Source organism: Salmo salar, chromosome 21 (genome assembly GCF_965601325.2).
Source record: "Salmo salar chromosome 21, fSalSal1, whole genome shotgun sequence".
Lineage (NCBI taxonomy): Eukaryota > Metazoa > Chordata > Actinopteri > Salmoniformes > Salmonidae > Salmo > Salmo salar.
Window position 1 is genome coordinate 27,460,001 of NC_138311.1, and position 10,849 is coordinate 27,470,849.

Below are 10,849 nucleotides of genomic sequence, written 5' to 3' on the forward strand. Positions count from 1 at the left end.
AGGCAGTGTCAGAGGAAAGCCCATAAAATTGTCAGAGACTCCAGTCACCCAAGTTTTAGACTGTTTTCTCTGCTACCTTACGGCAAGTGGTGCCAGAGCGCGAAGTCTAGGACCAAAAGGCTCCTCAACAGCTTCTACCACCAAGCCATTTACATTAACACCCCCCCTCTTGTACACTGCTGCTACTCGCTGTTTGTTTGTTACCTATGCATAGTCACTTCGCCCCCACCTACATGTACAGATTACCTCAACTAGCCTGTACCCCCGCGTACTGACTCAGTACCGGTGCCCCCTGTATATAGCCTCGTTATTGTTATTCTTATTGTGTTACTTTTTATTATTACTTTTTATTTTAGCCTACTTGGTAAATATTTTCTTCTTCTTGAACTGCACTGTTGGTTAAGGGTTTGTAAGTAAGCATTTCACTGTAAAGTCTACACTTATTGTATTCGACGAATGTGGCAAATAAAGTTTGATTTGATTTGAATGCTGGTTTGAACTATTTCTGTGTTCATATCCTATAAACAAAGAGCATGCAGGAAGTGCCTGTCAGCTCTATTATGCAACAGTGCATATCATGGAAAGTCGTCGTGTCGTGTGTGTGTGCGTGTGTGTGTGTGTGTGAATGAGAGGAAGTGTGGTCAGGGGAAAATTAAGGTGTCCAGAAAACATCCCCAGTGCCCAGTCCTGGCTCTGGTAAAACACTTACAGCAGCCTTTACAATGGAAAGACATCTTTCCTCACGTTATCACTGTATGTCTTATCACTGCAATTGTGTGTAGCCTACTTCTTGCTGACCTCTTTCCATTGTCTCTCTTTGTATTCCTCTTAGGTTATGGAGACTAAAGATATGCTGTATATTGTGACAGAATACGCCAAAAATGGAGAGATGTTCGGTGAGGATTAAATTCAATATCCCCTTTGTTGTAAACTGTGTTGGGCTGTTTCATTTGACATAATAAAAGGGGTCAAATAGATATCAAGGTCCTCTCTTACCCAGTATGTACAGTCCTTATTTAGTTCTCTGAATCGAAACTGTCCCCCTCTCTTCTTCTCTCCCTCTTTTCCTGTAGACTACTTGACCTCAAACGGGCGCATGAGCGAGGATGAGGCACGGAAGAAGTTCTGGCAGATCCTGATGGCGGTGGACTACTGCCACAGGCACCACATCGTTCACCGTGACCTCAAGACTGAGAACCTGCTGCTGGACACCAATATGAACATCAAACTGGCCGGTGAGTCTGTGTGGGAGATAACAGATAGCAGACTACCCTCTGTCCTTGATGCTCCCTACTGATATTCAGACTGCTAAATGTCTCTACTAACGAGAAGCCATGCGTCACTGGGTCTGTGCTAATGAAGTGTCAACTGCCAAGAATTAGAGGGTTCTTCATGGTAAAATAGTTGAATAAGAGCAGGGCTGATCTGATGCCACAAAGACCCAGTGTGACAGTCTGTAGTCAATAAACACAGAAAACTAACACACGCACGCAGCAACACAAATAATCATTAGTCGATCTCTCTCTCCTTCCCATTCAGACTTTGGATTTGGAAACTTCTACAACTCAGGCGAGCCCCTGTCTACGTGGTGCGGCAGCCCCCCCTATGCAGCACCCGAGGTGTTTGAGGGGAAGGAGTACGAAGGGCCACAGCTGGATATCTGGGTAAGGGCTCACAGGGAAACCGCACACAACATGGCTACCCATGTTTTGAATGCAGGTTGGCATTTATTGTCATGAATCTTGCCTTGAAGGCAGCTCTGCAGAGTGGTCACTAGCTGGCACAGCCACAGAGTCATAAGATCTGATTTTAAACCTAACATGTTGACCACACCGACGCGTTGAGTGTGCGAGCTTTGAAAAATAAATGTAGACATACATGTTATTCAGTCATTTCAACTGCTCGCGCCCATCAACGAGGTTCTGCGTAGCCAGGCGCTAAAATATAACTTGGTTCTCTTTTTGACGCGTTGCAAGTCCCGTCTCTCCCATTTCCTCATTGGTTTTTAGGAGCATATACCCACGTGGGTGATTGAAAGATGAACTGAGGTCCACACTCCAGTCCCGTTGTTGGTGGTAATGCACCTTAAAGTTGTTTGCTAACCGCCATATAAAGTCCACAGGAGAAGAAGCCTGAAGGAGGAGAGTTTACTAGACAGTGACTAAGTTTCCCCTTTTATCTGTGGATGAATTGTCAGAGTAGAGAACACACGATTTTGTGTGACTCAAAATGGGTCAAAATTCAACAAAGATCCAAAAAAAGGACCTTGTGTATTTCAGGTACAATAACAACATAATGTTTATATCCCAGGGCAGATTAGCTAGCAACAGCAGCAGCTAGCTAAATATCCATGAATGTTTCATGTGTTTCGACCTGCTTCAGAGTATGTTTTGATATTTCAACCTGGGTGTCCTGATTGCATCTGGTGTGGATGGACAAAATCAACACGTGTGTGATGGCGGACTCACCCGCGTGCCCGGTCTAGTCAGCATGTAACCCTAACCTTAACCATAACCACACTGCTAACCCTAATGCCTAACCCTAATCATAAATAAAGACCAAAAGCTCTTTTTAGTTTTCATCCATGTTTTACGATATAGCCAATTTTGACTTTGCAGCTGGCCTATCTAGCAGAAATCACTCAGTTCTGCCACCAGGGCAAGATTCATGACAATAAACGTAGCATTTTGAAACCAAGTTCTACTATTTTCATGTAAAATGAATGAATACAGAAGTAATGGGAGAGACCATTTGTTGACGTTCTCCTGGTCTATCTCTCTACAGAGTTTGGGTGTGGTTCTGTACGTTCTCGTGTGTGGATCCCTTCCGTTCGACGGGCCCAGCCTCCCCGCCCTCAGACAGAGAGTCACAGAGGGGCGCTTCAGAATCCCCTACTTCATGTCTCAAGGTACCCATCACCATGGCAACAACACAGTGACACATTTCCTAGTGTAATTGGGATTGATAAATTGACTGGTGAAATGGCTGGTTTATATTAAATAAAAGCACATGCTCTAGCATCACAGAATGACCTTGCTTTCCCTTATACCTCCCTCCTTCCATCCATCCTCCCTCTCTCTCCCTCCCACTCTTTTCCCCCCAGACTGTGAGAACCTGATCCGTAGGATGCTGGTGGTGGACCCAACCAAGAGGATCAGCGTGGCCCAGATCAAGCAGCACCGCTGGATGCTGGCTGACCCCACAGCTCCTAACCAGACCCTCAGTATGTCACTGCCCCTCACAGACTACAACTCCAACCTGGGGGACTACAGCGAGCCCGTCCTGGGCATCATGCAAACCCTGGGCATTGACCGCCAGAAGACCATCGAGGTGAGTGGCAGATTGGTCGATGTGTTAATTGGCTGATTGGTTGATTGGTGTTATCGTCATGGAAGGAGGATTAGAGAAGGGTAAGGAGTGAGTGGAGCTGGGTTGTTATATAGATTACAGGTTATATAGTCGTTTATACAGAGTATCACTAGTGTCCTAGAAATACAGTATTTGAAGTACACTGTAGAGACAGCTAATGGGGTTGGGTACTGGGTTGAAAGTGGTGGGGCTTTGAGACAGTTAGTTATGCCTGGCAGTAGAGTAGGTGGTATGTTATGCTGCCTCCCAGGCAGGCACCACAGTCAAACCCACCCTGGATCCCTGTATGCCTGGTGGGCTTACTACTCATTTTGTAGAGAGAATTAGGGGGATAACTGGCATCTGCTTTTAGAGGCTGACACTGAGCTGAGGAGACGAGCTCCAACAGTCTCTCAGTAGATCAGACTGAGTGAGTGCAGAGTGATGGGCGCAGAGCGCGTGTGTCCGTGTGTGTGTTTCCTGTCTGAGAGAGAAACAGTCCTTTATTATGACACCCTTTGAACCTAAATGGCTGACTAACATGTCCTTAGCTGTGTTCGAATACTCATACTAGCCGCACTAACCGTAGTATTTGTGACGTAAATCAAGTATATAGTATGCTTATTGGTCATAGTTTGGATATAGTTAGTATTCCAAAAGTTCCCGGATGTCATACTACATTCGCCAAAATATGAAGTATACAAGCAGTGGACACTATTTCCGTGCTTTTAGGGCCCATAATGCAATTCTTTAGAAATTGGTTTTCAGATTTGAAGAAAATGGCGGAAAATATGCAGCCGAAGACCAACGAGAGCGGATACAAATTCATTGCTTTAACTAATTATGACAAATGTCAAGATACCTTACATGTTACGTTGGCTGACTATCTCTTAGCTACGATATCTTTATTAACTGCATAGCATATCATTACAGCAGTATGTACCGGTATGTTAGCTAGCTAGCTAACGTTTTTTGGCTACTAATACATCCAACTTGCCAGTATATTAACTATATGTGTCACGCCCTGACCTGAGAGAGTCGTTTTTCTCTGTTTGGTTAGGTCAGGGTGTGACATGGGGTGGGCATTCTATGTGTTGTATGTCTATGTTGTTTTTGTATTTCTTTGTTGGGCCGAGTATGGTTCCTAATCAGAGGCAGCTGTCTATCGTTGTCTCTGATTAGGAATCATACTTAGGCAGCCTGTTCCCCACATGTGTTTGTGGGTTATTGTATTTTCTGTGTGTGTTCGGCACAGCGCATTACGTTTATTGCTGCGTACCTGTGTTTTGTTTTGGGTTTCCGTCAATAAAGATGCGGAATTACCGGCATGCTGCACCTTGGCTCCTTTATGACAGGGAATTTGAAGATTCAGAACGTGACAATATGCTATTTAACTAACTACCCAATGTTTATTAACTTAATTATTCCCGTTATTCTTATAGTTTCGCTAAGTGGTATAGTCGTTAAGCGTTCTTAATGGACAGTCAGGTGCATTTGTAAATTCACTCTGGCTATCTACTCCGATTTCAGAGCACTCTCCTCTGAGTGTACGTGTGCCAGAGTGCAGAATAACTGATGAATTTACGAACGCTCAACACCAGTTGAATATATGGTGTCAGTAAACATCGGCAAAGAAGCGTAATTAAATTGTTGCCAGCAGCACAGTTACAGTCACCAATGCTCTGGATAACATGAAAACAGCCTAACCAGCTCTACTAGGGTGAGAAAATGGTCAGAGTGGGGTGTTCTCTCATTATGTGTCTGGAAGTAGCTAGCAAGTAAGGATCAACCCTACTCCTCGGCTAGAGCGTCCGGTGACACTGCCTGGCATTTACAAATGAACAATCAGACAACGCTCTGAGCGCACTCTGGTACTCCAAATTGAATTTAATAACACACCCGAAGTCGTAAAGTGTCTAGCTAGTAATTTGTTATGCTCACAAGCTAGCAAGAGGTTGCATAGCAACAGCATCAACTTCCGATAGACACGCAAAGCGCTAGTAAGCTCAACTGAAAGAATACCGTTAGTTTACAGTATACTAAAATGAACTAATAGTATGTAGTATATACTTATTAAGTATGTAGTATACAGTATGTTAGTATGGGTATTCAAACACAGCTCTTGTCTTTCTCCCCAGTCTCTGCTGAGCAGCAGCTATAACCACTTCTCAGCCATCTACTACCTGTTGTTGGAGAGGGACAGAGAGCACCGGGCCTTGCAGCCCAGTCGCCAGTGTGGACCCTGGACCCAGAAACCCAGGAACACCTCCGACTGCGGTACCCCAGAGGTCATCATGGAGGACAGCTTCAGAACTTCAGCCTACCCCATTCAGTGCAAGACCACCCCCCCCATGCAACCGGAGATGGAATATGACCATGGTGCATTGTTCCAGCGTGTGGCGTTCCCGGTGGAAGCCAGTCTGAACCGACTGCTGTGTAACCGCTCCATCTCCCCAAACAGCCTGCTGGAGACCAGCATCAGTGAGGAGGTGTGGCCCCGTGACTTGGAGGAGGTCACACACACCTGCTCACCGCTCGTCCTGCCCACCACCACCTCCCGGCGACACACCCTGGCCGAGGTCTCCCCTCACTTCTACCAATGCAACCCCCCCTGCATCGTGGTCAGCCTCTCCGATGGTGCATCGTCTGACAGCTGTCTGAAGTCCTTGTCCACCCCCAACCCTGCCCTGCACCCTCCTGTGGGGGGCCTGTCAGCCATGTCAGCCTCTGGGACTGGCCCCAGGGCGCTGGTCTCTGCTGGTACCCAGCTGTCCCTCTCCTCTCATCTCCTCCCCCAGGCCCAAGCTTCCAACTTCCAGGAGGGCCGCAGAGCCTCTGACACCTCCCTAACACAAGGTATGGGTGATGTTAGTTTATAACCATTACCTACAGTATGTATCATTCACATCATCATCATCATCATCACTACAAGGAAATGTATCAGGCCCAACAGAATCTAACCCATCCCCTCTCTGTGCGCCTTCCCAGGTCTGAAAGCCTTCCGCCAACAGCTGAGGAAGAACACGCGCACTAAGGGTCTTCTGGGTCTGAATAAGATCAATGGTCTGGCGAGGCAGGTCTGCACTCTGACCTCCGACCACAGTAGCCGTGGCAGCCGAGGGTCAATAGGCCCCACCATCAATGAGCACCGCAGCATGCTGGAGGAGGTTCTGCAACAGCAAAGGTAAGATGGAGACACACAGAGACACACACACCTGCACATAAATATAATCACAACCACATAGTCACAGTAAGTGAAATTCTAACCCCTCCTCTCCGTCTCTATTTACAGAATGCTCCAGATCCAGCACCAGCCCCAGGCCCCTCAGTCAGCATCTACCCAGAACCCTCTGCTCTTCCTGTCCCAGCAGCAGCCACCCTCCCCCACATCCGTTCACGCCACCTCAACCCTGTTTGACACCTCTGCCTCCTCCCTCCCCCAGGGGGAACATCAACACCCCCTTTCCCCACACCAGAGTCTCCTGGCCCTCCAGCACGCCTTCTGGCAGCAGCCTTTGGAGTCATCTTCCTCCTCCTATGGCTCCTCTTCCTCCTGCTCCTCATCATCATCCTCCTCTACCTTCCTCTCCCCTGTGGCCTCCGCTGCTTACCTCCTCGAGGCTCGCCTGCACATCAGCCAGCAACCCAGCCTCCATCCCCAGACCAACCTACACTACCAACCCCAGGCCCAGAGCCAGGCCTTCACCCAGGGCCCCTTACCCCTCATGGCCAGGCAGGGGATGTGGACTCTGGATTCAGCCTCCGGGAGAGAGTCAGAGATGCAGGAGCTGAGCCTGGGTGGGCAGCAGAGTAGCTGTGTGATGGTGAAGTAATGGAGAGAAAGAAAGGAGAAACAGGAAACAACAAATTCCTACTAGACCAGAGTACTTGTTCTTTATGGCAACCAGAGTAAAATATGTCATGGTGATGTCATCACTGATGGACAGGAATGGTGAGCACTTTTTGACAGTGGGAACAGAACTTTGAGCTATGGAGTTGCTCACAGATCATCATATGATGAGAAGATGATAGGACAATTTGTTTTGTCGTCCTAAGTGTGAAAAGAGAACTATTGGGGAGAACTCTATGAAAAACTGAGCATAGAGTGGACAGATAAAAAAGAAATGATGCAAGTGACAAATCTAAATTCTCTTGAACAACATGCAAACACTCACATCTAGGTGTGTGTGTATCTGTGTGTGATCACATAAGCTGGCAATTAAGCAATAACAAAACTCTGGAGAGGTGACTCTGAGTTCTTGTCGGATCCCCAGAGAAGCAATAAAGGTCTGGGACGACCTCAACGCAACAGGGAACCCCTGTACCTGTCCTTTCTCGATAATAGGGACCCCAACACACCCATCTCCTTTTCTGGAGGGATGTGTGAAGGACTAATCTTGAAAGGACAATGAGGAGTGGGATCAATGTACCATCGAGGTAATGTAAGACCTATTTCAAAAAACATTTTCTTCCATCTTTTTGTTTGTTTGAAACAGGAGGATCTAGTCTTCCTTTTTATTACATTTCATTGTTTTTTACTTTATTTTTTAAAACTTTATTTGCCTTTTGGAGAATACATTACTTTGTGGCAATCCTACAAGCATGCAGCATCAGAACAATTTTAATCTTCCAAACTTTCTTTGAACACAATGTTATAGTGATTTGACAAACTGTGATTTGTTTGTGCAAGATTCTAGCTGAGCTAATGCTGCTTTTACCTCAGAAGATAAAAACCTGGTATATCTTGATCAGCCAAAACGGAATAAAAAATGTACTTGCTGAGTGTCTAAAGCACAATAGGTATTGCTATTAGCAAGCTGTGTGTGTGTGTGTGTGTGTGTGTGTGTGTGTGTGTGTGTGTGTGTGTGTGTGTGTGTGTGTGTGTGTGTGTGTGTGTGTGTGTGTGTGTGTGTGTGTGTGTGTGTGTTTGCCTTACAAAAAGGTTGATTTCAATTCATAATTTATACCTATATATGGTTCCTTTCTAATCATATTCCCTCTGTTGTTATGTCCTTTTGGTGAGGAATCCTCAATCATGCTATCCTGCTGTTTTATCACTACCTTCTCAGGTAACCGAGTTCCAAAAATGTGGAAACATTGTCTAAACTTAAGATCCTGAAGACCTACAGTATGAGCATGATGTTATTCCCTATCAGAGGAAAACAAGACTTTAACCACTTTACTTTTCACTTGATGTATAGGCTGTGTGTAGGCTATATGCTGTACTGCTTTCACATAGCCAGAACAAAGACTTTGGGACTATAGTGCAATATTTCACATTGAAATGCAGAGGAAATGAGAAATGAAGAGCTGACAGGATCGTACATTACTTGGCATTTATTTGATTTCTTTGTTTTTATTAGCACATTTTTGTATGATTGTAAGAGGTTTTAAAACCTTTGGAGGGTGCTAGCTGAGTAGATCAGGTACCTGAACGCTTCTGTTTTTGTTGAACATGAACATAGATATGAATAGATGTAAAAGAAAGGACCCAAACCATTTCATAGTGCTTTTCCTCTTGACATCACGGTTGCCTCTGCCATTGTACAATGGCAGATCTAGAGATGAGCCAAAGAGAGAGCAGAGTAAGAGAAAGAAGCACTGCTTACTTTCCAGCAACTCAAAATGCTAGCTAGCTAGTGCTTTCATGGCGTACTCTGTGTGGCTCCTGCTATGAGCAAGCTGCTTCTGCCACAATATGCGAATGTGTTGAAAATTCCCCTAGCAGTTGGGTTCCAGGACCATGGCTGTCTTTGTTTTTGTAATTTCTAAGAAAATAAAATGGAAAACAACTTGTAGCACTACAATCATTTTTGCTGCAACGTGAGTTTTTTAATGAATTGGCCGTAGGTGGTAGAGGTCGCTAGCTAGAGGTTAATACAACGTACTTGGGTGTATGTGTTAGGCCTATTTATTTTTAGAGAATGTGTTTGAAACAACACCATTTACTTCAGCTGTTTACACCATGACAGCGGTGAACCTTTGTTATTTTGGTTAGTTTGACCATATCTGTGAAGTGGTCTTCTTTTGAACAACATGTTGAAGAGGAAAAGTGTTGGAAGCCTGAAGCTTAAAAGTTGTTTGATCGATTTCTCTCTGAAATAAGCAGTGTTAATATTTCTAAATGACGTTATATTTTGATTGATTACACTCATCAACAGTGTGCCTTCTTCAGAACAAACCCCCTATGATCAGAGACACCCTCTTTTGTCCAATCAGATTTGCTACTTTTGCTGTATTGAAGAAAAAAATAAGCATTTCACTTTAAAATGAATATATCTCATTTCCGAAATATGTTTAGTTTCTCCTGTTGGTTCAGAAAACTCTTCACAAACTTAGTTTGACCAAACTATTGAAAAACAAAATAGCCTTTTCGACGCAGATCAGTAAGATGTCCTTTTGGTAAAATGTTGGATATGAAGAAATATGCGTTATGATTTTCCTGATTTTCTACTTGACTGTGTGTGTGTGTTTGTATGAATGTTATATGAAAATAAAGATTGTTTATTTGTGTGGCTAATTTATTTGAATAAAACATGAATAAACATATAATTCCAGTTGTTGGTCGTAATTCTGTGTAAATGTCTTAAGCCCTCTTTATACCTGTTTCTAACATGCATGCTTTTCCCTAATCTTGTCCAACAATCTGATTACGCCCACATTTTTAGACAGTGTAGAAGATGAAAAGAAGCATTATGATCAGATCTTCCTGACCACCTCCTGACGTAGTCAGACACTTAGACGGACTCTTCACAGTGAAACCATTTAAATCATCATTATCCCGCTGTCTAAAACCATTGACGTGTGATATATAACCTTAACTCAATTCGCCATTGACTTATGTCATCAATATATGTCTTAAAATAAATTATTATTATTATTTTGAAACAATATCTGTCAAATAATTAGCATACAGGAAGGGACAAGGACATCTGGTCACAATGCGGATAAAGTGGACAGATAATAAACACATTTTACTACCATGTGTAGATGCAACAGCTACAATGTGGGCACAATCAGAATGTGGATAAGATCAGGACAAAGGATGTATGTTAGCCCCAGAGTATAAACAAGGCTTTAGTCATATGATAATACATGCTAATATGTATTCATCAAAAGTAGGTTGACTAACAACCACTATAGTTGATGTTAAATCAAAATGGATGACATGGAAAGCTGAAGCTGAAAATATTCCCTTGAAAACTACTTCAACGTTTTTAACGCCATGTTTAGAAGGCCAGACAAGGAATCACTCTTCCCCCTGGTGCTGACACACATTGATGATGCTCTAGTTCGCTGTGATGACGCGATGACTGGGAAAAATTGATTTGAACGGTCATCCAACTTGGGAACTCAGGCCTCTTTCTAGAGCTCCGACTTTCCATCCTGAAGATCACTGACGTCATTTATTTTTCAGAGTTCCCGGTTGTTTCCAACGTGGCATATTACTCATAAGGCAGCAGGCAGTGACAGACGGCTGATGGCTGACATGGACCCATGT

At 44.3% G+C, this 10,849-nt stretch overlaps 1 protein-coding gene across 2 annotated transcripts in view; it reads left to right on the plus strand.

The window, feature by feature from the left end:
* Positions 1-9,900, plus strand: part of LOC100195685 (serine/threonine-protein kinase SIK2) — a 14,286-nt gene extending 4,386 nt beyond the window's left edge. For both annotated transcript variants that reach the window (XM_014164935.3, XM_082967081.1), the window contains 8 exons: positions 833-896; positions 1,074-1,235; positions 1,540-1,664; positions 2,785-2,908; positions 3,104-3,330; positions 5,487-6,204; positions 6,337-6,532; positions 6,641-9,900. In XM_014164935.3, the coding sequence (XP_014020410.1) occupies positions 833-896; positions 1,074-1,235; positions 1,540-1,664; positions 2,785-2,908; positions 3,104-3,330; positions 5,487-6,204; positions 6,337-6,532; positions 6,641-7,181 (2,157 nt within the window). In that variant the 3' untranslated portion in view covers positions 7,182-9,900. The remainder of the gene's footprint in view (positions 1-832; positions 897-1,073; positions 1,236-1,539; positions 1,665-2,784; positions 2,909-3,103; positions 3,331-5,486; positions 6,205-6,336; positions 6,533-6,640) is intronic.
* The last annotated feature ends 949 nt before the right edge of the window (positions 9,901-10,849 follow it).